The sequence below is a fragment of the Electrona antarctica genome (genome assembly GCF_951216825.1).
Source record: "Electrona antarctica genome assembly, chromosome: 7".
Taxonomy (NCBI): Eukaryota; Metazoa; Chordata; class Actinopteri; order Myctophiformes; family Myctophidae; genus Electrona; species Electrona antarctica.
This window is the reverse complement of record NC_136812.1, coordinates 41823971-41851384: the sequence shown is the minus strand read 5'-3', so window position 1 is coordinate 41851384 and position 27414 is coordinate 41823971. Positions and strand designations below refer to the sequence as shown.

General features: G+C 42.4%; 1 protein-coding gene across 1 annotated transcript; it reads right to left on the bottom strand.

Moving 5' to 3' along the window:
• Positions 1-34: 34 nt before the first annotated feature.
• Positions 35-27217, bottom strand: ppp1r2 (protein phosphatase 1, regulatory (inhibitor) subunit 2). The gene is made up of 6 exons (XM_079506272.1): positions 26800-27217; positions 17741-17848; positions 15971-16051; positions 8681-8784; positions 5267-5473; positions 35-4533 (listed from the first exon to the last, which is right to left on the bottom strand). Exons 1-6 carry the CDS (start codon positions 26952-26954, stop codon positions 4514-4516), a joined length of 675 nt encoding a protein of 224 aa, XP_079362398.1. The 5' UTR covers positions 26955-27217; the 3' UTR covers positions 35-4513.
• Between the last annotated feature and the right edge of the window lie 197 nt (positions 27218-27414).

Below are 27414 nucleotides of genomic sequence, written 5' to 3'. Positions count from 1 at the left end.
GTGGAGTTAACATTACTGAATGTTCACAAATAAATCGTTAAGACCTCACCCTTTTAATTAAAAAACAAAATAAACAACCACAATAAAACAGAACAAAAGTGCAGATTTCCTGTGATACAGGACTCAAACCCCAGCAGCAAATCACAAGAAAAAAACAGTAAATAAATGAAAATATTTCCAGGGTTCCTACTAGGGGTGTGACAATACTCAATATATCGTGCCACGAAATATTGGGATATTAAAACGTGAGAATACCCATGTTTTCCATTTACATGTACTGTATAATTGTTTTTGCTGGTTAACGTGTGGATATGAAATTAAAGCCGACCATAAACACAGAAATCATTGTTTAGTTATCATTGGCTGTCTTCCATTCAAGGGCTTGTTATGAGAAACTAAAAGAACTAGTCAGAGCTGACGAACATGCCTGCAAAAGGCAATAATACTTAATAGGTTTACAACCTATGTGTAATTTGAGATTGTATCAAAGGATTTACAAGCAACGGACCTCTCTGGTATCATGGATTTTGCGAGTTGTGTTGGAAATAATGAGTAATGACACTAGGTTGGAAAATCTGAGATGACCATAGCATGACATATGACTGAGATTAGTGGGATACTGGGATTTATATGTGAAATGCAGTACTGACAGTGGTGTAAAAAGTACATTATTGAGGTATTGTTTTTATTGGAGTATTTCCAATTTTCAGTACTTTTACTTCAACTCCACTACATCTCAAAGTCAGAGGCAAGTATTGTACTTTTACTCCGCAACAATTATTTTAAAGTTTTAGTTACTAATACTTTGTAGATTTTGATTATCACAAAACATACAGTAACCAGTTCACCCCTATATATATATATTTCAGCCATTTGAAAACAGTCGATTTACAAGCTCACAATTGGTTCTCATTGACATCTCGCAGGCTGCATCATTGGTATATTCATCTATAAAGCCATTCTTGGTGATCTGCATCCTTACATTTCCTCCAAATTCAATGGTCTAAATCTCAGATCAAATGCCTACCTACGGTGTTTAGTACCAGCATTCAAATCCATTCAAATTCAGTCCAGACTAAAATTGACCTTTCTTTGAGATGTTTCAAGGGGATCATCTCCGATGTACAGTCAAACACATGCATGTGCGGATGTGTAGTAGCCTTGGTATAGGCCTCCATATTTGTTATTGATGTTAATGTTGTACTCTGACTTAAAGAGTATCACATTGGAGACTTTTTTAAAAATAACTTTTAGGTACTTTATGGGGTATCATGGATGCATTATTGGCTGTTCTGTAATTGACATGTATGATGTAGCATTGAAGTTGTCATTTCATTTCTGCCTCTTGGCCAGTTCCCACTTGAAAAAGAGACCGTCTCTGACTGTGACTCTTTCTGTTCTTACTGGTTAAATAAAAGGTTAAATAAATAATGTGTCGTGATGTAACGCATTATGAGCTTGGTTTACTTTTGGTAGTTGAAGTATATGCTGATGCCAAAACTTTTGTACTTTTACTCAAGTACATTTTGATAACAGACTTTTATCTGAGTTTCTACATTGCATTATTGATACTTTTACTTCATTAAAAAGTTTGAGTGATCATTTCTTATTCCAGTGTCTATAATATAGACAGATTAGATTCCTATTAACCATAGATCTGAACCAATTTGTTCCTCTGGTTGGGCCCTCTTTGCTGCTCCAATTTCATTACATTTCATAGCGGTCGTCTTGTAGAGTTGTATTTATTTTTGTGTGTTTAGTACACACTTTGTTTTTGAAAGTGCTTTACCAATAAAGTTTATTAAATGTATCATTAACTCAGATTTCACCACAGCAAGCTGAATAGGAACTTGGGGGGGGGGGGGGGGGGGGGGGGATGGCCCAATATCGTGTATCTTAACATTATGTATAGTCACACCCCTAGGTCCTACACAACTCCACACCTTTTCCAGGCCTCAATTTCTTGAAGGATAAGAATTCAGTCCGTCACTTTGACATATGGTGCTGGTATACTGGTAGGCTGGAAAATATTTACTTCCAACTAGGGTTATTACCGATATTATTACTGATATTAGATTATTATTCAAAGCAATATGACAATATATGTGATCCATAAACAGTGTGTTTGCGTATATGTGGTCATGTGTGTATTGAGGACTTAACCCATAAATTGATGATTTCTAATTTCACACTTCCCTTGCAGACAGACTTCCATACTGTAGGAACCCTGGCCTGTACATAAGATAAATGCTTGCAACAACATTATTGGCCATAGTGGTAAATTCCATCGGTCAACAATATCCCACATTTCATGCAGCCCTGTCACTTATAATCTCCACATAAGCCCACGGTGGAGACTGGATTCAGTAGCATTGACAATGGCTCATTCTGACAACAATGGGCTCGCCATTTTGGAAAGAACTTTGGCACCTTCCCTACTTCTTCAGGTGTTACCGATGATACTAACGAAGGCTCTGTTCCATTCTGGTCGAACAGAGTCAGGGTGCTGATATTGTGCATGTTGGCTCACTAGAAACACTCTGCTACACCAGTGGGTTCCAAATGGCCCTGTACGGGTCTGTAACTCAGAGTGTACAAATGGAACCAAATGGACCCTTACATTTGTACACTCTCAGTTATGGGGGTCCTTGAAATTAAAACGTTTGAGAACCACTGTACACTAAATGGAACAGAGCCTTAATTAGTGTCATCGGCAACACCTGTGAAGGAAGTAGGGAAGGGGCCCGGAAGTAGGACGAGTTATACTGTGTGCGTACTGCATAGAGCCTATTCCCTCCTCCTCCGTCTTACTCCCAGACACCAGAGCAGATCGGACCAGGCCCAACTAATACGATCAGAGCGGTAAATGAACACACCAGACCCATTTTTGGCTGTGATTGGTAAGGCTTTGTACTCCAGTCACTTTTGGTTACCTACCAGTCACTTTGGCAGGTAACCAGTCATGTTTGAAGGTTCTTGTAACAGTTACAAGAACGTCCAAACATGACTCGTTAACTACTTATGTTAGTAGGTTTTTGGAAGTGTGTGTGTGTGTGTGTGTGTAAGTGAGAGGGAGTGGGGGGTTAAGTCTCCTGCACGTGCACTCTTCACAAACAAAGTTGTGCAACAGAAAACAGTCATTAAAAAAAACTGCTCTTTTATCTGACCAATAAGTTCATTGGTCTATGCAAAGTGCACAGATCTAGCCCGAGTGAGAGAAGATCTGAGTTGTTTGAAGATGGGAGCCATCTAGGGACAAGGTCCTAGGTTATCAAGTAGCACACGCGATCGCTTCCGTCGGATACTGTACAGTACTGTTCTTTTGATGTCGGTGAGCATAATGTGGTCAGTGCCAGTAATAGAATCACAGGGTTATAGTTATTTTAGCCAAGCAAACAACAAGCGCTCCATTGTGCCATGTCTCAGTGTGTGCTAGTCTGGATGCACAGAGATCCACACAGAGCCATTATAATATTACACGTCTGTACTGCTGCTTCTCTTGATCAGAGCCAAAAAAGCAATGCTGTTAACAGTTACTTAAAAAGTATTACGGTGCAGTATAACGGCAAATATTAAATATATCAGTAAATATTGTATTGGTTGTCAAGTGCACATCAAATGCATATATTTTTGTAATTATTTAAAATCAAATTCAAGATTGCTGAGGATAACATGGGAAGAAATATTATATTGAACGGAAAATACATTACTGCAGGTCAAACAATGCATTGTATTCTTGTGGCATATCATTACCAAGTAAGCTGTGTGGCCACAGTACAGTAATCAGAACAAAAAAAAATAAAGTCTCTCATCAAGATTTGCAATTCCTGTACTTATGAAGCAAAAATGATATGAGAGAGACTGTGTGTGAAAGAGAGGACAGGCAGGTCTCAAAACAGAACAAAAACCTCAGAACGTCACCCACTACAAACCACCATTTTCATGGATGTCTATCTTCCACCACAGAGGTTCTGTGTCCTCCAGACAGACTGAGGATCAGGGAGCGAGGTAACGACTAGAGAAGAAAAAGAAGACAACAGCGGCGAAGAAGAACGAAGAGGGGGAAGGCCTGGCTAATCGGTCTGTTATCCAACAGTCTTGTAAAAAGTTCTCGGCCACCCCTTTAAGGGACAGAGGCAGACATTCCTTGAAGTGATGACGTCCAAATAAGGAAGAGGAGCAGGGGGAAGAAGGGGAGGGGTTTCTTGGCAACAGAGGAGGCAACCAGCAGGGTTCATGTAAATCCTTGCTTGACTTTTGTGATGTACCGTCTCCGGTGTAAAAATGTGGCTAAAAAGCATAGTTCTTTGTTATTGTGTGTTTTGCTGACGAGCAGACACAGAGACAGGTGACGAGGCAAGGGTATTAGCGTGTGTGTGTGTGTGTGTGTGTGTGTGTGTGGTACAGAGATGGGGAAGCTGTGACGGCTGCAAGACTCAACACAGAGCACAGCAGCAACACAACAGGAGAGTTGTCCGTTAGGATGGTGCATCACCAACAAGATTACACCCATCTAGGAGTCCTGAGAGTCAGCTAGAAGGACGGAGAGAGACAGACGGACAATTACACTTTATATGATGTTATAACTCATTTACTGCTAACATTGATTCAGTCTGTAGTCCCTTTACTGCCTCCGAGTCCAGATGCAGCGGGGACTTTTATTTTTAAGACCCAAAAATGAACCGGAAGCAAAGTCGCCTAAAGCTAATGTGGCTACCGTCTTTTTATAAGTCATCAGAAGCGTTAATATTGTAACCGCGAGGTAGCGACGATTTAGTAATTCAAAAACCTCATTCTGAGAAAAGGATTCAGAGAAAAAAGCGTTTTAAGATTGCAGTTAACATGGCAGTGGACGGCAGGGAATCATTTCATGACGGGCCACAGGTGAGCCGAGTGTTACCTACCAACGGGGGGCGCTGCTAGACGGTGGATCAGCGAGACTATTCTGAATCAATAAAAGCCTAAAAAGACGTTAACGACGTCATCGGCAGGGAGCGCCATTGGGAAAAAAAGACGTCATCTGCAGTAAATTAGTTAATACTTTTAATAAATGATGAATCTTAAAAATCATTGACATGTTTCTGGCATTTCTACTTTTCTTTTGCTGTATCGAAAACAAACCGAACTGTGAATTTCGTGACCCATTACACCCCAAAAGCTTGATTAAATACATACATGCGTCATGTTGTCTCGAACTGAAAATAGTCGATCTAAAAGCTGCGACACGTATAGTATGAATCAGGCGTATATTAGGAACCCTCCTTACCGTCCTGTGGGGGGTCCACGGTGATGTCCTCCGTCTCCTCTCCCTCCTCCCGCGTCTCCTCCCTGGTGTCCTCGGTGTCGTCCCTCATCTCCTCGTCCTCATCCTCGTCCTCCTCCAGCTCGCTGGCGATGAGCTGCCGCGCCAGCTTGATGTTCATGCCCTCGTTGTAGTGCATCTTCCTCAACATCTGGAACTGCTGCCTCTTGGCTGGACATGAAAATGTCACGTGTGAGTTATCTTACACTGTGCCGTGAAGCTTTAGAATAAACGTTAAAAACAAAAAATTGAAAAACACATTTGTGTTAACTGAACTAAATAAAAACTAGAATAAAAATAAATAATGATAACTAACTGAAACTGTATTGCGTTTACAAAACCAACTAAAACGAAATGAAATTATAGACAAAATGCCCTTAGTTGTTTGTGGATGTTTATTTACTGTATAGCAGTTGTTTGTGGATGCAGTTGTGTGTGTGTGTGTGTGTGTGTGTGTGTGTGTGTGTGTGTGTGTGTGTGCAAAACAGACTGCATGTGTGCATTGTGCAGGCGCCTTCAGAATCAAATTAACACTGATGAATTTGCAATAGAAAACACATACACACGTCGCATATATACAAATACAAATCTCAAAGTATGATTAACAGTGCCTGTGTGACCACACCCAGACTGAGCAATAAATAAATTGAGGCAGTCGGTGTGGGATGTGGTGATAAAAAGCTAGAGTCAGAAATCAAGTTGAGGAGGGATTCTCAACAGCTCCGTCATTAAACACTGCTCCTCGATTGGTTAGATCTAATCTCCAAGAGATTCATGCCATCGCCCCTGACCCTGTGTGTGTGTGTGTGCGCCGCGCGTGCGCGTGTGCGTGCGCGTGCGTGTGCATGTGTCTCTGTCTGTCTGCCCGTCTGTCCGTCCGTAGCTGATCTTGTATCTTGATCTCACATGCTGACCGCAGAGCCAAGGACCTCCATTCCAGAATATTGTTTCAAACGATCATCAAGGGTTGGATTGGGGGGTAAGTCCCTGCGACATGCTAGCGTCATGTCCAGGGGATGTACTTGTACATCAAGCTGCCTCGCACTACAGAAACAGGAGATATTAGGCCATGGCCCGGACCACATGGCTCTGCAAGGCTTACTGACATTTAACTCAGTCCAATCTGTATTGAGTTAAGTCTTTAGCCCCTGCTGTGACACAGGTCAGACTAGAGTGCTGACGTTCTCCAGCGCATGCATGCACCAAAATTAATACCGCTTAATACAGTGCTGCCTTGTCATAGAACGAGGGTGGAAGACGGCCGGGCAGGGAGGGACACCGTGCGACTGGTAAGCACACGCTGCACTGCCGTTTCATGGCCCTATAGGGAGTCATTGTACTGCATCGCTGCATCACTGTTATTATTAGGGCATGCCTCTAGGCAGACATTTGCACTCCCTTTCTACTTTAAACATTTGTATTTATCCAGGGAAGGTTTTTCTGAGCTACCCAATAACACGACCACTATATGCCGTTCGTAAAAACAAACCAAGGTGATGCAACAGTGATGCAAGGCAGAGGAGCGTCTGCTATACTCTATACACGCTATAGTATAGACACCAGAGGTTCCCAACGACCGGTACATGGACCGGTGCCGGTCTGCAGGACATGTCCCACCGGTACATGGACCGGTGCCGGTCTGCAGGACATGTCCCACCGGTACATGGACCGGTGCCGGTCTGCGGGACATGTCCCACCGGTACATGGACCGGTGCCGGTCTGCGGGACATGTCCCACTGGTACATGGACCGGTGCCGGTCTGCAGGACATGTCCCACCGGTACATGGACCGGTGCCGGTCTGCAGGACATGTCCCACCGGTACATGGACCGGTGCCGGTCTGCGGGACATGTCCCACCGGTACATGGACCGGTGCCGGTCTGCGGGACATGTCCCACCGGTACATGGAGCGGTGCCGGTCTGCGGGACATGTCCCACCGGTACATGGACCGGTGCCGGTCTGCGGGACATGTCCCACCGGTACATGGACCGGTGCCGGTCTGCGGGACATGTCCCACCGGTACACGAGAAGGGAATCCCACGTTTTCCAGACCGTCACCAGGATTATCACCCAACAGCGGTGAAAAGTTGAAGCAACCCGGTGTGAATGAAAATACCAAGGACTCGTCAGCAACGCGTCACTGACTGTGGTTCATAAACCGCTTCGAGTCTACCGGTATGTTACTTCCATGTTGCGTTCACAGCAGCAGCAGCGTAACAAGCTGTAGCCTATTTAGTCACGCTCACGCCAATGAAACAAAACACTACACAGCATGGGATTATTATTTCATTTCAAAACATTCAAGTATCAGAAGATGATGTAACCCAGATAAAGTAATGTGGCACTCTGTTTTCCACATGTCCAAAGTCATTTCTGAAAAAGACATAGGTCCAACCTTTTTTTTAATCACGCTATCCTTGTTGATATAACGCTTTTTAGGTCAATGATATAACATTATATTGTGATATAATAATATAGCAGCGGGTAGGCTACTTAGGCCAATCAACTGTCTTCTGTGGGTTAGGTTTTGGTTTGGTAAGATGGTGCACGAGCGCAACGCCCACTCAAATTACCCTACTCAACAGTCTGTGTATGCTACAGTATGTACTATGTATGTGTACGTTTTCTGAAAATGGGAATAAAATAAAAAAGTATATATAATCCATGTGTTTCTTAACTTCAATTAAAGACCTGTGTAAGATTACAACCTGGGAAAATTCTTCTTATTCTAAGTGACGCACGTCTCCGCAAACAAAGTTCACCCAAGTCTCCCACGCGGCTTATCTGATAAAAACCCTGATATCTTGTAATGCAAATTATGCTTCAACAAAGACAAATCTGTACCAATGGAGAAAAACGTATTTTAACAGACTGCCCAATCTACAAAGAGATATTAGCCTTTTGGCATTCAGATTGGTCTATTTGAAACTGGTCCATTATCGACCTTGACAAATCTATTGTTGTGGGCTGTTCAATTATCAGCCAGTTGAAAAAGTACAGGTCACAGTAGTAGAGTATGTATTCCAGACTGACGAACTCAGAATTGGATCCGATTTAGAGATATAAATACAGGACAGGGAGGGAACATGCAGGGTATCAAACTAAAATAGAGCTCATTGAACTGGAACGATCCTTAGCTCTGTGTCTGTCTGTCTGTCTGTCTGCACGTGCGTGCCATTCAGGGAAAGGGTGAACAATGACAGATCGCTGAGAGAGAGAGAAAGAGAGAAGACAGACATATCTCTATACCATACAGTGACATGTGGTTTCCGGCTCTTCTATAATTTTGCTGTGGTTGCCATTTTCAATTGTGGAGGTTTAAGCATTTATCTCTGTGTGTGTGTGTGTGTGTGTGTGCGTGCGTGCGTGCATGTATACCTTGCTCTTCAGGGGACAGCTCATCCTCTTCTTCACTGCTCAACTCCTCCTCCTCCTCCTTGTCCCCCATGAAGCGATGCTCCGCCCCCTCGGCTGCTGCCAGCCTATAAGAAGAGAGGGAGAGAATCAAACACATGAAACACACCTGCACTGCGTTTTTCTTTTTTCATTTGATTTTTTGTTGTTGCTTTTCTGCCTTTATTGATAGTATGTAGACAGACAGGAAATGGGGAGAGAGAGAGATGGGGAAGACACGCTGCCCACTGCCCAGACAGTTACACCAGCCGATGATTATAAATGAATACATTATTTTTTAAAGTGACTAAGGGTAAGTAATAGCCGTAGTGGTCCAGAAAGGATATGGGATGCACCGAAAGGGAAAATTCTTGGCCGAAAACCGAATATCCGAATATGATTATTATTGTCTCCACCAGGCCGAAGGCACTCCGTCCGTGTGTGTGTGTGTGTGTCCGTCCTTCCTTCCTTCCGTCCGTCCGTCTGTTACCAGCTAATCTCCGGCACCGTTAACCCGGTCACTGCCAAACTTTGCACACACACTCCCTGGATGCCAACGATGAACCTCTGCCCCACATTTTCCAGAACGGCCTGTTATAGCGCCACCATGAGGCAGCTTTTCACATTTTTTACCTAAAACTGCACCGATCTGCGTGAAACGTTGCATGCACACTCCCTAGAGGCCATGGACAAACCTTTGACCTGCATTTTCCGCATCTGACTTTTATAGCACCACCAGGAGGCCGACTTTTGTAAAACACATTTTTTTTATATTACTCCTCCAGATTCTGTCCAAAAATCTCACAAATCGTTACACAGTAGCTCTATGGTCATGTGCTCAAGTCGGATCTGTCCGATATTTCATATTCCATCCTAATTGGCTATAATTGGCTTTCAAAGTTTGCCTTGTTTTGAACAAAAGCCTCAAATCATGAACGCAGCATGCAATTTACGTGAAATCTTTCACACATTTTCTTACTAGGCTGAGGAATATATCCCACCCTTTTCACATTGGCCTGTTATAGCGCCACCAGGAGGCCACAACCTGAACTGGCTTGGTGGAGACCTGTGCCCCAAGGGGCACTTTTTCTAGTTATATATATTTTTTCCTACCATTGCCGTCATCGCCGTACCTTAAAGCTACCTGATTTATGGCAAAAGAAATGGTTATGGCAAAACTTAACTTAAATAATAATCACTATTATGGGTCCATAAAACATTTATTCAGCTCTTTTGAATGCATTAATTGCATACACTATTCGGAGATATATTTTCTGCCTATTCGGGCCGAAAACCGAATAGGCCGAAAATGCATTTTTAGCCATTTTCTGCGGCCGAATACTTTCTGCGGCCGAATATTCGGTGGATCACTAGAAAGGATGAGAGAGGCAACATATAATTGAGTGAATTGTGGACGCCGAAAAAAGAGATAGAAATGAGGACAGTAGCTGAGTGGGTAGAAAGGCCGTATGGGAATTGCCAGTTCACCCCCGAGGCCGCCCTGTTCACGTGTCCAAGTGTCCCTGAGCAAGACACTTACAAAGACATTCAACAGAGAAAAGAGGAGAGTGAGTTTAGGACAATGTGAGAGCATTGATTGATTTCATTTAAATAAACAAGCATTTTATGCAGGCTTCTCAAATTAATATTTCCACTGTGGTTCTTCCGAGTGTGGGTTGGTTGAGAGAGACCGACTCTACATCTCTCACACACAGTCACACACTTACACAAAGCCATGTGCACAATACACGGGACATACAAATGCCCTCAACTTCCACTTCATCTTATAAACACAGTAATCCACTGCCAGTGGTCTTCACCAGCAGACAACTTTCTTATATATGGTATGAGAAAGACACTACTGTATGTTCAAAGGCATTAGGAGAGCTGGCTTTAAGACACTTTCTTGGTTGTTATAACAGCCTCTTTGGTAAGTAAATATGTATTGAAAGATTAATTTGGCCTGGCTCTGCAGGAGTCTAGCTTTCTGCACATACTTCCCATGGTCATTCTATGGTCGTATTATTTTATTTCCCTGTTTTGCAGCGGCCCACAGCCAGCAGTGTTCTCTGGATTTCTGTTCTAGGCTTACCTGAAGGCCACCACACTGAAGGATTAAGAACTGTTATGTCCAAATAAATCCTTTTTAGCCAAGATTGTTTGACGTTTTACACTGTGCCCGAAGGCCGTATAGAACAGGATTACACAGCATATATCTATGCTATCATGTATAGCTGTGACTCTCAAAATTACACAGTTCTCTATATTGGATAGATTTATAAAGATCAATATTTACATTTGGACAAATGAGATATAGTTTAGACTAGTCATTGGTTAGACCAGTCATTAGTCCTACAAACTATCTCAAACCCTCACCCTAACCTCCCACGGGGCAGCACACCTAAACCTAACCCTCTCCCAACCCTTAACGCACCCCTCACCAACCTTAATCCGGTCGTTTTAACGCACCCCTCACCAACCTTAATCCGGTCGTTTTAACGCACCCCTCACCAACCTTAATCCGGTCGTTTTAACGCACCCCTCACCAACCTTAATCCGGTCGTTTTAACGCACCCCTCACCAACTTTGTGTCTAACCAATGACTAGTCTAAACTAAGTATGCACCCCATATTAGGAAATAAGTATTAAGGTTTGTATCGTGCAGCTTTGTGACTCAACACTGCATTCTGATTTGTGCAAATTTGTTCACAAATTGCCCGGGGAAGCTTATATTGTTTATTATAAGCTTTGCAGGCCACCTGAAGCCCTTTTCCTTAATACACAGGTGTGCCAAGGAGTTGTTTTTCTAAGATAAAGTATTCTATTCTGCATTGTTCTCTAGAACAGAACACCGGGTCCCTCCCTGGGACACAGAATGGTCAGAAAAAAATAGCTATTTCTGCCAGTTAAGGGGGGAGTTTTTCGTTACCACGGTCGCAAAATTGCTTGCTCAGGGTCTCTGCTCTTGAAACTATTTGGGATTTGAAACTTTAATAAAATTCAAGTGAACTGAATTGAAGTCCCTATACATTTCTGAGATTAAGTTCATGTTATGTAATATGTACTGGTAACTTCATATTGTGAAATTGAAACATTAGACTAATGAAATACAATAGCATGGCAGGCAGCCTAGTAGTGGCAAATCAAACATTAAATTGCTGTAAATCAATTTAAGAATGTGTGTATAAAAATGAGCTGTCTGGCATTCCATCCAGACTCTCTCTACTGGACCAGCGCACGCCTGGGCCCTGGTATCCCGGAAATAACTCTCAGTGGCACTGTCAACATCGTCCAGCGAGACAGTGATGCCCAGAATTATTACTTTTTGATGTATATCTGCACAATAACTCATAAGGATTTGCATCAGTGTGGGAAAGGTGGTGTATTGAACCAAAAGATAAATGACATTTTCACATAAATAATGGGTAATAAAGTGTGAATCTGATCTTGAACAGAATATTATACCAATCTAAAACAAACAAAGTCCCTGTGAAATTGTATTGAATTTCGCAGCATACATACACACCATACATATACGGCCGGCCCCAGAGCGGTTCACAGACAGTAACGTACTGTGGTCCTGCAGAAGTGCAGGGCTGATGGGTTGCATCACACAGCTCTGTTTATCGATCTGTCAGCTGGGCAGGCCGGAGTGTAATTTGTGCCAATATATTTTGTATACGCTCTGCTGCATAACCTTTACAAGGAGATTAGGGCAAGAATGTCGGTGAGGATAAATCGCGTCGTGTGCGTGCATGCGAGATAAATCGGTTAGTTGATTCCGTCTGTATTTGTGCATGCATGCACAGCCTATGCAATGTATAGAGTGGTGTGCCCTACACAGCACGGAACAATTGCATTGGAACAAACCATTAGCAGGCCTAGCAGTGGGGGTGTAACACCACTTACATCTTTACTCTATTCGGTGAGTGAAAACTGAAAAAGACAAACTTCAGCCTAAAGATGCTTTTTGGGACACCTCGCTTGGAGCACCTCTTCAAACACAGCACAGCAGATTGGGTTGCTGCTCCGTCCATGGGCCTTACAGTGCAACGTATACCGTCTCCAGGATGCTCTGGAGGATGGAAGCGGAGTTCAGCTGCTTCATGCTAGCTAGCTACTAGTAGCTGTGGATAAGTGAAAATATCCAAATGGGAACTTGAGTTCCATCTTAAAACAAGTATATGTTACGGATGCCGGGTGGTACAGGAGTATGGTTCCTGCCCGGTGCCCATCACCGTGGAGACTGGGGTTCGAAAATCTAATTCTCCACGGTGCATACCCTTCAAGAAAGATACTGTATATTTTGTTAGAGCAAAACAGTACAGACTAGCTGCTGTAAAGGACAATCATACTGCTGTAGAACCAAACAACTACATCATTTTTTATGGTTTTACTAGGTTTTACTAGGGCTGTGACAATAATTATGTGAACTTTTGACTTGATTATTTGACTCATGCTCCAGTGGACACTATTATACTATTATTTACTTTTTGATGGCCTATTCAAGAACATTCTAGAACCTTACCGTTTTCGAAAACAGGAATAAGAAAAAAGACAAACAAAATACATCAGCTGCTGTTTTCCAAATGGGAGAGGGAGCAGTATATGCGAGTCATGTATTGTTCTTCGAGTTACGTACGGCCACCTTCACATGTTTTAAGTATAATGTGTGGGGCAATCAATAATCTAGATTATTGGCCTGGGCCGTGGCTCAGTGGTCCAGGCACCTTGGCTGGTAATCCAGTCTGGCAGTGTGCCGCGGGTTCGACTCCCGATCCCGACGGCCTTTACTGCATGTCTTTCCCCCATCTCTCTCCCCATTTCCTGTCAGCCTACTGTCTGTCCCTCCATAAAATATATAAAATAAAGGCGAAACCCACAAAAAAAACACGTTTGTCTACCACACATCGATGTCCATGATGTTAAAATCACACAATGTCTGGCGTGAACTTGATCCATGTATGGAACAGAACAGAACATAGATGAATCAGGTTTCACAGATTTAGTTAGCGTTACGTAAAACAATGACAGTGACTGTACAATATGTATAACATGTATGTAGAGTCAATACTTCCAATATGACGATGACCCATTTATGAATGGTCACCCCCGTGACAGGTACTGTAAGATCTTTTGTACGAGTGAGCAGACACATGCGATAAGATAAGGATCATATGGGCACGTTTCCTAATGTTGATGACTCAATCAGGCAACGTGGTACTACTTCTTGAGATTTTAACTCCCTTTTCTGTTTAATTTATTGACCTCCGACCTCCCAGTAACTGACAAATTGACGCGTCATCATGGGTTACCAGGTCATTTAGTGCAGGGGTTCTCAACGTTTTTGGCTGAGGACCCTCAGAAATGCTTTGGCCATGTCTCGTGACCCCCGCCCCACCCACAATACAAACTGACTGCAAAAATAACCTTAATATTAGAGAAAATATATCATAAATGCATACTGAAACCAGATATAATCATTAAGGAAATGTATGCAACTATGCATGTACTATGTGTACTATATCAACTCTTCATTTCCATATTCCAGCCATTCAGTTGCAATGGCTGGACCCGCGAGGGGTCGCGAACCACGGGTTGAGAACCCCTGATTTAGTGCACTGTTCCGTGTAAGAAAATGAAGACTAAATAAACAAGCTTCACTTTCCCACATTACAAAATGCATGGTCAGGGACAACATAAAGGAAAAGGATAGAGGGAAATAAACTCTTATTGGTTACTATGTAAACACATTTGTGTTTGGGGTGTGGCTCGTGTGAACACTGAACAGGTCCCTTAAGTTATAAACACCTTTTAGCTGCTAGCTACACACTGATAAAACATCACTGAATGTCTTAAAGTTCTACTTCTACTACCTATTCTGGCAGCTTTTGGACGGAATCAGATTAGTGTCAATTGTTTTTTGCAGAATGCCCTGACACGATCCATTTATTGGCTTAGGAATGCAACAAAAACTAAAACATTTCCATGACTTCAAGGCCTCATGGGGTGTGTAATTGATAGAAAATAAGTACTTTTTTTGGATACCTTTAAGTGGCTAAAATCAGATTCAACTCAGTGTTAGTTTCCTGCTTTTGCGAGGTTCATGTTCCATGATCTCTGGACATGAATATCATCAATAAGCCACATCGCATACACAGCCGGGGCACAAGGGAGAATATATTTTGATCAGTTTTAGCACAGGGTCAGTCAAAAGGTTTGAAAGAACTTACTTACTGCCTCTGGCTCTGCCTAGGAACTTAACCCATTGATGCCTGATGCAACGTATACGTTGTTCTACCCTTGATGCCGGCGCGCTCTCTGCGTCTCATCAGCTATTGCTATACATGTAGCAACATAACTATTTAAAAAAGAATTAATCAGAATTTGAAGGTTTTTAGAAACCTTAGGTCAGGCCCTAGAAGGCGTTCCCAGATTCGGCCTCAGGCATCAATGGGTGAACTTTTCACCTCATCTATGTTTGTCTGTCTGTTACAGTAGCAGCTATAACAGCACAAGGTTTGGAGTGGACCTTTGCCAAAACAGAATTAACTTTTCCTGCCGATTGGCCAGAAGAATGCATAAAAGTGGGCATGGTCTGTCATGATGAAATGCACATAATTAACAGAGAAGGTTGCAGCAGATGTACCTACAGTATGAGCACATTTTCTAGTTATCTTTCAAGCACTTCCTGTAGACTAATATTAGATAAGATGCTTCTGTAGTTCTGTTGTTTCGACCGTATCACTTCTGACAGGTGCCAAGATTTGATTTCTAGTTGTAATTATTATTTTTTTTTTTCTTAGATTTGTTTGGCTTTTGTGCCTTTATTGATAGTTACAGTGAAGACGGACAGGAAAGAGGGAGAGAGAGAAGGGGAGAGACATGCAGCAAAGGTCGTCTAGAACGGGACTCGAACACGCGACACGCTGTCAGGCCAGAGCCTATATGTAGCATGCGCCTGGACCACTAGGCCAGCGGGCACCCCTAGTTGTAATTCTAATTACTTCATAGTGGCTACTTGTTTTAGCACTCCTATTACTAAAACGCTAGTTGTTGGCTGACTAAGGTTCCTGGTGCTAAGCTTAGTTTGAACTTGCGCTTTGCAAGAGGCAGAAGGACCTTCTTTCCTTGAGCAGCAGCAGAAGGCGATCAATATGATCAATATGATGAGTTGTAGCCTGGCCAGGTACGAAATCAAACAGGAGGCAAATGTAAACCACGTTAATTTTCCCAAGTTCCTTCTCTCTCTCTCTCCTTCAGTACGGTTCTTACTTTAATGCCAGGTCATCTGCTGGGAGAGCAATGCGGCCATCTGACTCACTGAGTTCATCCTCGTCTTCATCGCCCACCATCCTGAGAGAGAGAGAGAGAGAGAGAGAGAGAGAGAGAGAGAGAGAGAGAGAGAGAGAGAGAGAGAGAGAGAGATAAGATGGGGGGGGACAGAGGAAGGGAGAAGAAGAATGCAGACAAGTGAGAGATAGATATAGAGAGAAGGACAAGGAAGTGTACAAGGGAATAAGAAAGCAAGGAGAGATGAAGAGAAAGACACGAGGCAGAGGAGAGGAGAGAGACAGACAGACCAGGAGGTAGTTTCTGTTAACAGGGTGACCTTCTCTGAGCAGCACCCTGGTATATTGGATTACATGCCAGCTAAAATGCCCCCTCTCTCTCACACGATAATTTGCTGACATAAGTTATTCCACAAAACTACACCTCCATTTTTAAAGGAAATGTATTATGTGTGTTCAATGAAAACAGTCAAAGTAATTTTAAAACAGTACCTATAAACTAGAAAATAATTAAATGTATGGAGGTTAACACATTGACCACATAACCTGCCATACACAACATGTATTCCATTGTCTTTCCATGCGTAATACGCTAAACCCGCTATTTTTTTATATGTTTAATTCGCCGTTTTGTAATGATTTGAATGAAATGAAATGAAATCTATATTTACCCAGGGTATCTGGGCTAAGCTCAAGAACTTGTTTCCAGCCAGGCCCTGCTCATAGAACACATTTCATCGTAGTGGTTGATGCCTTGTTCAAGGGCATTTCAGCGGTGGTCATTTTAACGTGTCGGACGGCTGATTCGAACTGGGAACCTTCCGGTATCTAGACCGCGCCGCTATCCGTTCGGCCACCGCTGCCACAAATGACGTAACGCGTTATGATGACGTAACCTGAAATCGACTGTGCACTGGGCTGCAAGGGCTTCTGGGAAAATGAGTTCAATGCAAGTCAACAGGGTTTTAGGCTTGGATCCATCCGCCTTTTCTGTTTGTTGTTCTTCCGCATCACAACAGTGGATTATTTTTTGGCAAGGCAACAAATCATGGGACTATTTTCAGGGGGGTTTTCAATGGATCAAAGGTGCAAATACTTCGGCGTATGCTCAAAAGGTAATTAAACAATCCCAGCAGTCACGGTATCTATACTATAAAGCGCGGAATGTGTTAAGAATTCCAAATGTGGTCAAGACTAACCCTTGTACAAGGTTTTGTGAGTTTGATTGTGTTGATGTGTCTTGGAGGTTCTGCTTGTGTTTGTGGTCCGAGAATGCTGGAGTGAAACGGACCGTGAATAAAAATGACTTACAAAAGTTGTGAGGAGTCATTTTCTGATCCCTTAACACATTGAGAGCCCACGCAAAACTGCCCAAAATCACTTTCACCTAGAAATTCCATTCACATTTTTTATAATTCAGCTGACTGTGGAGACACATGCTGGAACTTTTTACTTTGAAATGTTTTATAGTTTCTGAGTTATTTAATTTAAACGCCAAATGCATTCTCAATGGCGAAAACACAAACGTTGGCACCACGTATAAAAAAAAAAATCATTGTTTTGATTTTTTAATAAAAATAAATAAATAAATAAAAAATAAAAATATATATATATTTTTTTTTTTTCAAAGACGTCCACAAACGTCTTGGGCTATGCACGTGCGGTAATACCAAGGACGTCCACAGACTTCTTGGGCACAAAATGTGTTAATAAGTGAATTCACTGTACACCTGAGCTGGCCCGCCATTCTCACCTGTTGTAGGGTGTACTGGGCTCATCGATCTTCATCAGACCATAGTCTTTGTCTGCCGGATGGTACGTAGCCAGAATGTTCATCTCGTCCCATTTCTGTGACTTCTTCCTGAGTAAATGATAGGAGGAAAATGAGAATAAGAAGGGAGAGATTAGTGTGGATCTGGAGCAGTGGTTTTAAATTGTTTGTACCCAAGTCACACCAAAGGGCAAGTCAAAATATCAAGGCGGGCACCCCTGTTTTCATGGCTAAAATGGTCTACAAACTCACAGTCCCAACGTGGGTAGATCTGCCAGGGGGAGGGATTCTTTTTTTTAGGGTATAGAATTTGCCTCTGCATTGGTGAGTGAGTGTCCACAAACTGATATACTGTAGCAGTGGTTTTCAACCCTTTTCATATCAAGGCCCATTATTTATTCAGCATTTGAGCCACGGACCACCATTTGATGAGATTTAGCCTCTCAGACCCCAAACTAAAACTAATATTTTGTTATCGTTGGATAAGATTGTCCACAATTCCATGCTGTATTGATGTTGGTTGATGTTGATCAAAATAACAATTATGTTACATTCTCTAATTGTGTAGTTCTTGTAAATTAAGTAATGCAGATGTTTAATAATAATTTAACTCTTGAGAGCGTAAAATGAAACCATTTGGTTTCATCGCTCTCAAGAGTTAAAGATCTAGAAGGGTCCATTTGGTTACCAAATTTCCATCATTTAGCTGGGGACCACCTAGAATCCCCTCAAGGACCACTGGTGGTTCCTGGACCACTGGTTGGAAACCACTGCTGTAGTATTTAACTCTAGCCAGCCAGCCTGTACTTTTTGAATACATTAGGTCCTGCAAATATAATTGGTTATGAGACCAATTTACCAGCGTTTGGCTGCTGTTGATTTCACTCCTCACACGGTCTACTCAGGTGAAGTTCACATCATCCATTAAATAGCCTAGAGCTGTGGACACCGAGTAGAATCAACTGTGGTGGTCATACCAACATTGCAGGCCATAACCGACAAGGAGATAGGTGCACAAAAACTCCAGTTTCACATTTACTCTTTTCTACCTGCCTTTAGTTTTAAGTTTTTGTCATTTCGCTTTTAAACTTTTCAGCCCTTCGGGGACTATCTCTAGTAGCGGATGTGTTTTATCAGGGCTGTCTGGCATGCAGGCAGGACCAGGGGAGAGCTTGCCAAGCACAGCCGTGAAATAGCCTCAGTCTCTCTCCTGCTCGACATTAAATTGTCAGAGTCTCTCTCCTCCTCGTCATAAAGCAGTCCCGGACGTGTTTATGGAGCAGGAGGCTGGCTACCATGGGAGAGAAACAGACAACTAGGAGGAACCATAAATATGTGCCCCGAGTGCTGCAGTGAGCATCATGTACACGCACGCATGTGCATACGGAAAGCCGATCATGTGCACACACTACTAGGGATCAAAAGTAATCAAGGGGTTGTGATTTGATTGTGTTTAGCAGTATATATTTAAATATGTAATAGTGGAGCTTGACAATTACTTCAAACGTATTATATGGTAAGATGTTGTACCTTGCTTTCCTTTCATCATCATTAAACAAGGGTTGATAAACAGAACAATATACAATTCATATTTCCACTCTCCACCCAGAATCCCAGAGGCACAATAAAATCAGAAGCCAATACATAGTGTAATAAGATATGGCACCGTCCCAACAAACAGTGAGCCAAAAAGCATTAAGGAAATGATTTAACAAAAACACATACTGGATTTTTATTTCTCACCACCACAGGTATGAGAAAAGGGGGACCTGCACACCGACACTTGCTGGTTCTAGAACTTTTATTTATTCTATTTCTCGTCACAAAATATAATTTTAGCCATACTGTAGTCTCACCACAAAATATAATTTTAGCCATAATCAATCATGCAACCCTACCACACACTACATAAAAACTATAGTGGTCATCCACTAGTGAGTCTCAGAACAGTCTAGTCAGCCAGCCTGTACTTTAAGAATACATTAGGTCCTGCTAATAATGGTCGGGTTGCCTGGCAAAGTGGCTTGGAGACCAATTTACCAGCATTTGGCTGGTGTTGATTTCACTCCTCAGTCCTCACACGGTCTACTCAGGTGAAGTTCACATCCTCCATTAAATAGCCTAGAGCTGTGGATGGAGTACAATCAACCGTGGTGGTCAGACCAACATTGCAGGTATTTTACTGCCAAGCAGATACGTAGGTGCACAAAATTCCAGTTAAAGCCGTTACTGCCCTATGTTGTAATTAAATAACTTCCTTATCAGATAGTTACGTTTATATGTACTAACTGTACTGTAAATAACTGAAAACATTCATGTAATATACAAGTCAAATGTATGCCATGTCACTGTGACTATGGATAATGTAATATCTTCTGGTTACCACGACAAACTGCTGTTGCTGTATACAGTAATGTACTGTAGTGTGATTCTGATTTCCCTTAAGAAAATGTCACTTGGATGGAAGCCTCATCTCATCTGCTAATCTATTTGCTTCAATGGAAAACATGGGATGTCCAGAGTCCTCCAGACCAGAGTGGCTGGCTTTCTGCCATGAACCTGAAGTCATCATAAATGACAGGGGTTGACACTAAGGTCTCAGAGGCACTTGCAAGTACAGGTCATGTTCTACTTGCCCAAAGGTCATGCCCACATGCCTGAAAAGTAAATTGTACATTATAAAATGATACGTACAATTTTAATTAGCATTCAATTTAACACTTTTTGACTATGGACTCACTTATATTTTAAGTGTAGCAACAGTGAAAACAGCACATTATAGGCAAACAATGCTCTAATTTTACATTCCACAGACCAAAAGACAGAGTGCTCTGGCCACGTTCATGTGTTAAGACAGAAGATATCGGGTGTTGTGATTATAGACGGTTGCGTCCCCTCTAAAAATGAGCACTTGCCCGGTCGGGCAACCAGAAAGCAAACCTGCCAGAAGGTTTTTTATTTACCTGCCAGGGGCAGATAAATATTAACCTGTGTCGATGCCTGAATTAAACATATTGATTAGGAAACATCATCATCATTGCAAAGTGTAGTGGCTCTCAGAACTGAAAGCCTCTTCATAAATCTCCTCATGAAATGGAAATAATGACAGTTGTGGGTGCAAGAGAACATCTATTTCAGAGAACCTGCGGAATCCTTGCTAATATCATATATCAATGTCAATGATGTGGCTGGTGTCAAATCTCTGAAAATACAAGTTCAACACAAGTTCATCATTGTCAAGGAATTCTGGATCAAACAGGATGACAACTTAAGGCAAACAGAGTCGGAGAAACTTTGCATTTCAAAAGCCCAATTCATACCTATTACTTAGTCGCATGACGGTGCATGTAACACATCAAACACAGCCGACCTGGAAGCTCACAACACATTGCATCCGAGTTGCGTTGTGAGCTTGTAGGTCTGCTATTTTATTTGCACGGCACACATGCAGGTTAGAGAACTGGGCTAGAGACAGGGGTACGTACAACACATGCAGTACAGCAGATCTAGCAGAATGTGACAGCAAGGAAATTTGTAGGCATGAATTTGAATATTTCGTTAAGCATTACAGGAAGCTAGGAAGCTGAAATTAAAACGTACATATCACTGGATCTGGGAAGAATTATGCACTGCAGCACTAGTACTGTAGCCAATTTGAATACATGGAGGGAATTAAAATTGACATTTCTATGGAAACCAGAAAAGGTGCCTAAGATGAGCCCAACACATTCAGATGTTGGTGAGGCGGTGGTCAGGTGCACATATTGGAAATCAAACCACACACACACACACACACACACCCTTGACCTTATACATTTTCTTAACCATATTCAGAAACGGGTCTCATGGTCGCAGCAAACATATTTCCTGTAGGCGGAGACGACATATCTGCGGTGTAAACTCGCAGGTCATACTAAGCAAGTATGAGGTATAAAGTACAGCAGCCTTGTGTTCACACAACAGAAAGATTGGGTATTGGGTAAGACTGACGTTATGCATCTTTCAGGACCTTTCACTGCTTCATCTCAACCATTACTCTATGGCTATGGTCTCAGCCACAGAAGGGTATTTTTTCCGTTTTTCGCCAAAGTTGAATGTTGCCACTACTGTTGGAGCAGCCATAAACTACAGGTTCATCCCGATGTTCTGGCATCTTTGTAAAGTTAGTGTTAGTAAAAAGCAGGTAAAAGATTGAGCAGACTAACATCAGTCACTCTACCATTCAATGTAGTAGAAGACCTGCAAGTTCACACCGCAGATATGACGTCTCCACCTATGGAAATACGTTTGCTGCGACCATGAGACCCGTCTCTGAATTCGTCTATACATACACACACACTCATCCCATTACACACACTCATAATTATTTACCTCTATTGTACAGTTATACAATGAGCCAGAGGACACAGTCAGCCCATTCTTCTGCCAATTCACTCAAGTCTACCCACTCGGTCAGTCAGAGAGTCAGATAGACACAAAACAATGCATTGATGACATAACATCCCACACAAAAAAAATGGCACTCACAGCAGAGAGCAGCAGACTACTATGAGACACTAAATATAGACTTATCTTTTACACTTGATAACACAATAACAACCTTTTTCTCCTGAGGGGCCAACAGCTGGAAACATTGCACTTTTAGGGCAAACTCATTAAATAGAGTGAGTCGTTATCATGAGAGGTTACTACTGTATACTAAGCTATCGGGTTGTAGCAGAGATAACAAGCAGCATGGACAGGTTCTGGTGCTTTCTAGAATCTAGAGCTAGGTTTCCATTTGAAAAGGTTTGTAAATTCTAAGTGCATTTTCAAGAAGTTGAATGCATGGTTTGTTTTGTTTGGTCACACTGAACCCAGTAGCCAAATTCGATTTGGTAAGAAATGGTCTAAACCTCAGATCAAATGCTTGGCTACGGTGTGTAGTACCAGCATTCAAATCCGAGGGGGGTAAAAAATGTGGTCGTGGAACAACCTACAGTTCAGACTAAAATTGGCATTGAAAGTTCCTTTGAGCTTCAAAAGGATTATCTTTGAGGTACAGTCCAACACCTGCACATGTTTGGATATGTACTAGCCTTTGTTCATGCCTATATATTTATTATCTACGTTTATATTTTGACATTGTGTATTTGCCCTGCCACTAAAAGATTAGCACTTTGGTGATTTGTTGTATTTATTTCATAGGTATTTTGAGGTGTATCATGGATGTTTTATTTGCTGTTCGATGTAGCATTGAAGTGTCATTTTATTTCTGCCACTTGGCCAGTTCTCACTTGTAAAAGAGATGCAGTCTCAATGTGTTTTGAACTGGTAAAATAAAGGTAAAATAATAAAAATAAATAGCGGACAGGAAACATGACAATCATTTACCTATAATCTGCCGGCATATAGGGGAGAAGGGGTCCTACATTTTTTCTCTGCTGTTTTAAAAGTCTCCAAGCAAGGTTCACTGAGGTTCGACTGCTGTGCTGTTTTGGGAGACAGTGAAGGGGAGATAGGGTTTCATGGGAACATGTATTGCAACCCTGCTTCAGGTCATTAGCAGGGTTATGTGATGAATAATGTACCATAGGGCAGGAGACTTTAACAATAAAGTTGACCGATAATGGAGTGTGAGTGAAGGGATGACTACAGTAGATGAAAAAAAGCCTCAGAATAGGATGGAGCTCAGATGGCTACAGCTATAAAGTAAACAGGAGGAGGCATTAGGGACAATAGAGTAAATCTTGGATATTGTGCACTCAACAGCATTACAGAAATGCATTCTCTAATTAAGATATCCTCTTGATGATAAAACAATTTAAACTAAGAATAAACTTTGAAATAACCTTGCTAACCTTCGCTAAACAGTATCAAGACTGACTGGCTGTGTTAACAGAGAGTGTTCGCTTTAGCTGACCTGTGAGTTTATGGCGAGTTCTATGTGACTCTGTGACAGTCAGCAGCTGTACAATGTGGAACGCACTCAATGGCACAGAATCATATTCTCTCTAGACCTCTACAGAAGGAAGCTGGATTGTTTCGTGTCAGTGCAGGTGTCACGGACGGACGGTGAATGAATGTTGGATGCTGGATGTCTGGAGGGCTGGCTGACCATGAGGATATCCTGAACTGGTGGGAAGGAGGCATGGCGGGGCAACGTTGCTCTCTCACAGTCGATTCAGATAAGAACAAAATGGGCATTTGGAGTTTGTACTTGTCTTGGTACACAATGCTAGTGTTGTTACTTTAAACAATGGTCCAGAAAGTAATCATGGGAACCTGTAGCATATTACCTGTCGGGAACATTGGACAGATTCCAAAGTATTCCCAATGACTAAACAAAGTCACATATAAGGGACTTATTGTTTCTGCTACAAATCTTTGGCCGACTTGACAGCTGCTGTCCTCAAGATGCTATAAGTTAGGTGAGTCGAAACTAAACTCTGATGAGGGACTAATGATAAGACAAAAGTAAAACTGCATAGTCAGGAGACTCAGCCCAACAAATTAAAAAAAGGATTTCCTGGCAAATCTGTCAAGGTCAACCACTGACACTCAAGAACTACAGTAGAACAGGCTAGTTTTAGTGCTCCACTCCACAACAAAAAGCTGCCTGGACTGATGCTGCCTGCCAAACATTTACAATATTACATTCCACTAATCAACAAAATAAATAATATTGGACTGAGGCATGAGCAAACCCATTAAAAGGTTGTGTACAAAACACAAAAGTAAAACAGTAATAAGTGCTTACGTTCAGTTTGTCATGCATCACATTATGTGGAACAAACTCCCCAAGTATTAGCAGGTCTGACTTATAAGTCTGTTCTTTTAAATTGAAGGAAGATAAATTCTGCTGCTGCCTTTTGAGGTTTTTGAATCATTTCGTGTGTGTGCAGGCCCAGGGCCAGGCTGTGGAATGACTGCAGACTCACCCCCCATTTTCCACTGCAGTCTGAAAACTCACCTCAGACCATCTCACCCCCTAGCACTCCTCGTCCTCATTCCTTAGTTGCTAATTACATTATAAAGACACAATATGTTGGTTAGTTGTTCACTGATATTTAAATAGACATACACCGTTTGCAAATCCACAAATGCTAAGAAAGTCATTTGCAGTACATATACTGTAGCAGTATGTGTTGAGACAAATTTTAGGTTTGACGTTTACTGCCTGGTATCCTAGATAAACCTTATCCAAGATGAACCTGGGTTGAAGAAAAAAACAAAGTTGTCCTTAATGTACCTTTTTTTCTACTTTGCACTCTATTTACTTGACCATACCCTGTTTGTTGACTATGATTCATGGCATTTGGTCTGATCCACGTTGCATGTGGCTCTGGATAAGAGCTAAATTGTAAATTGCATGCTGTCAAGTGTGTGTTTGCTTGAAGCATGGCCTCTTCCCTATTGATTTGTTACTTGGATGCCCACTGTGAGTCCTTCTGAAAAGCACCTTGATTCCCTTCCTCTACTGCAGGGATTCTCAGCCTTTAATTAATTAATTAATAGGACCCCCAGTTTGATATGCATCAGCCCACAAACCTCCATTTGATAACGTTTTGTTTTATCTGGTACCCAAAGCTACACTATAATGGTTCATAAACTATGAATCATTTACCTGGGGGCCCCCTGGAACCTCCTAGCGGACCCCTGGAACCTCCTAGCGGACCCCTGGAACCTCCTAGAGGACAGGACCCCACATTGAGAAATGGTGCTCTACACCCAAAGACCCAAGGACCCCCAAATTGACTCAAATTAGCACGCAGACTCCCATTTGAAAAGATATGCCAGGGACCCACCATAAGAGAAGATTTTTACGGCTCTAGCAGTGATTCTCAACACATTTAATATCAAGGACCCCCAGTTTGAGATGCATTAGGCTACGGACCCCCATTTAATGGCATTTCTATCTCTGGGACCCCAATTTATATAGTAAATGGAACCAAATGGACCCGTTACACAGGAAAGCTTGGCTCACTGCTAGCTAGGATTGGAATTTGCTAATAACTGACATCCTCCAGTGGCCCATTTTCTCATTGGGCGGTTCAGCTATGATGATCCGTCATAGCGAAGCCCTAAAGCTTTTTAAGCAGGGACAAAATATCTTGCTAATAGATCACGGTGCAGTGAGCTGACCTCGCTATTTTTATATGCGGCATTGCAGCTTTCAAGAAAGACGTCTTCACCTCTGAAGTGCAATATCTAAAAAATGATCACAATGGTGTTTTGTCTCATATCAGTCAGTGATCACACCACCTACAGTAGCTGCATAATTTGGATTCCTTAACACACACCCAAAAAAAATCTTTGGTTTTTGAGTCACTCTGGGTTAATTCAGTTGCTCCAGGGCAAGGCTACAAGGAGAAAGTGGAGCAATAGCTCTGGTCCTGAGCACCAAAGTGACTTCTGCTGTAAATGCTACAGTGGAAGTGTCAGTGTCAATGAGATCAATGTCTCAAAGCAGAGGTGCCTAAAGGCGCAAGATACACACAGCAAGCTAAGTTCTGACAAGTCTAACATGCCTAGTATGGACAGATAGTCCTATGAAGTGTCTGTCTGTCTGTCTGTCTCTGTGTGTGTGTGTGTGTGTGTGTGTGTGTGTGTGTGTGTGTGTGTGTGTGTGTGTGTGTGTGTGTGTGTGTGTGTGTGTGTGTGTGTGTGTGTGTGTGAGAGAGAGAGAGAGATGGGGTGGGGGGGGGTTCTATTGGAAACCAGTGTTGTGAATCAGTATTATTTTTTAAATTGTGATGCAAGTTTGCATCAGTCAAGAGTCGAGACATCTTTGCTCTAGCCTAACTACTGCGTTGTTTTTGCAAACAAGAGATGTATCCCTGCATCCATCAGCCACAGGATCATAATTCCACCAATCAAGCATGCCAGTGATAATAAAAAGCCCACTTGACAGTTGTCAAAAAGCCACCAAAGTTCACCAAAGCAGCACAGTGGCAGCTAACTGCTAACTGCCATTAGCCTGACAGGGAGGGAGCATAGGGAGGGAGTGGACTGAGGCTAACAAGTGTGTAGCTAGCTAGCCGGGGCTAGCAGCAACTTACTGTTGTTCATCTTGCTCTTCCGACAGTCCCACGGAAGGTTCTTCTCCTTCTGGGTTTTCCTCTTGCACCGTTAAGTCCTCGTGGAGAGATCTGACATCCGTGCCGCTGGTCTTCTTGTTTTTCAGGATGCCTTTAATTGGTCGCGGAGCTGCCATTCCACACGCTGCTGTGTGTGTGTGTGTATGTGACCCACACCGGTGTTGTTGATATGATCGAAGTGGGCGGTTTTTTGTATTATTTTATTCCGTTTCTAAAGCAAAGCGTCCCCTGTCAACTTATCAGTCAATTAGCGAAAGTAGATTAAATCGCAACGGTTCATAATCATAACTCCTCAATAAACTCGACCGGAATCTGTCATTCTGCATGACATGACAGCTCGGCATTTCATAGTGCCTGCCCTGCTGTGCTGGCTGGCTGACTGTCTGGCGCTGCTGGGAGACAGCAGCAGCAGGCACTTTACAAAAGTCCATTCATACTATCGCGAGATGTCATATGCGTGCGTTGTTTTGAAGCCCGCACGACAGTGTCGCGCGCTTGGGTCGCGCGTACAAAATAGCGGACCCTGATGAGTCACATATACTACGATATCTACTATGACTAATATACACATCATGA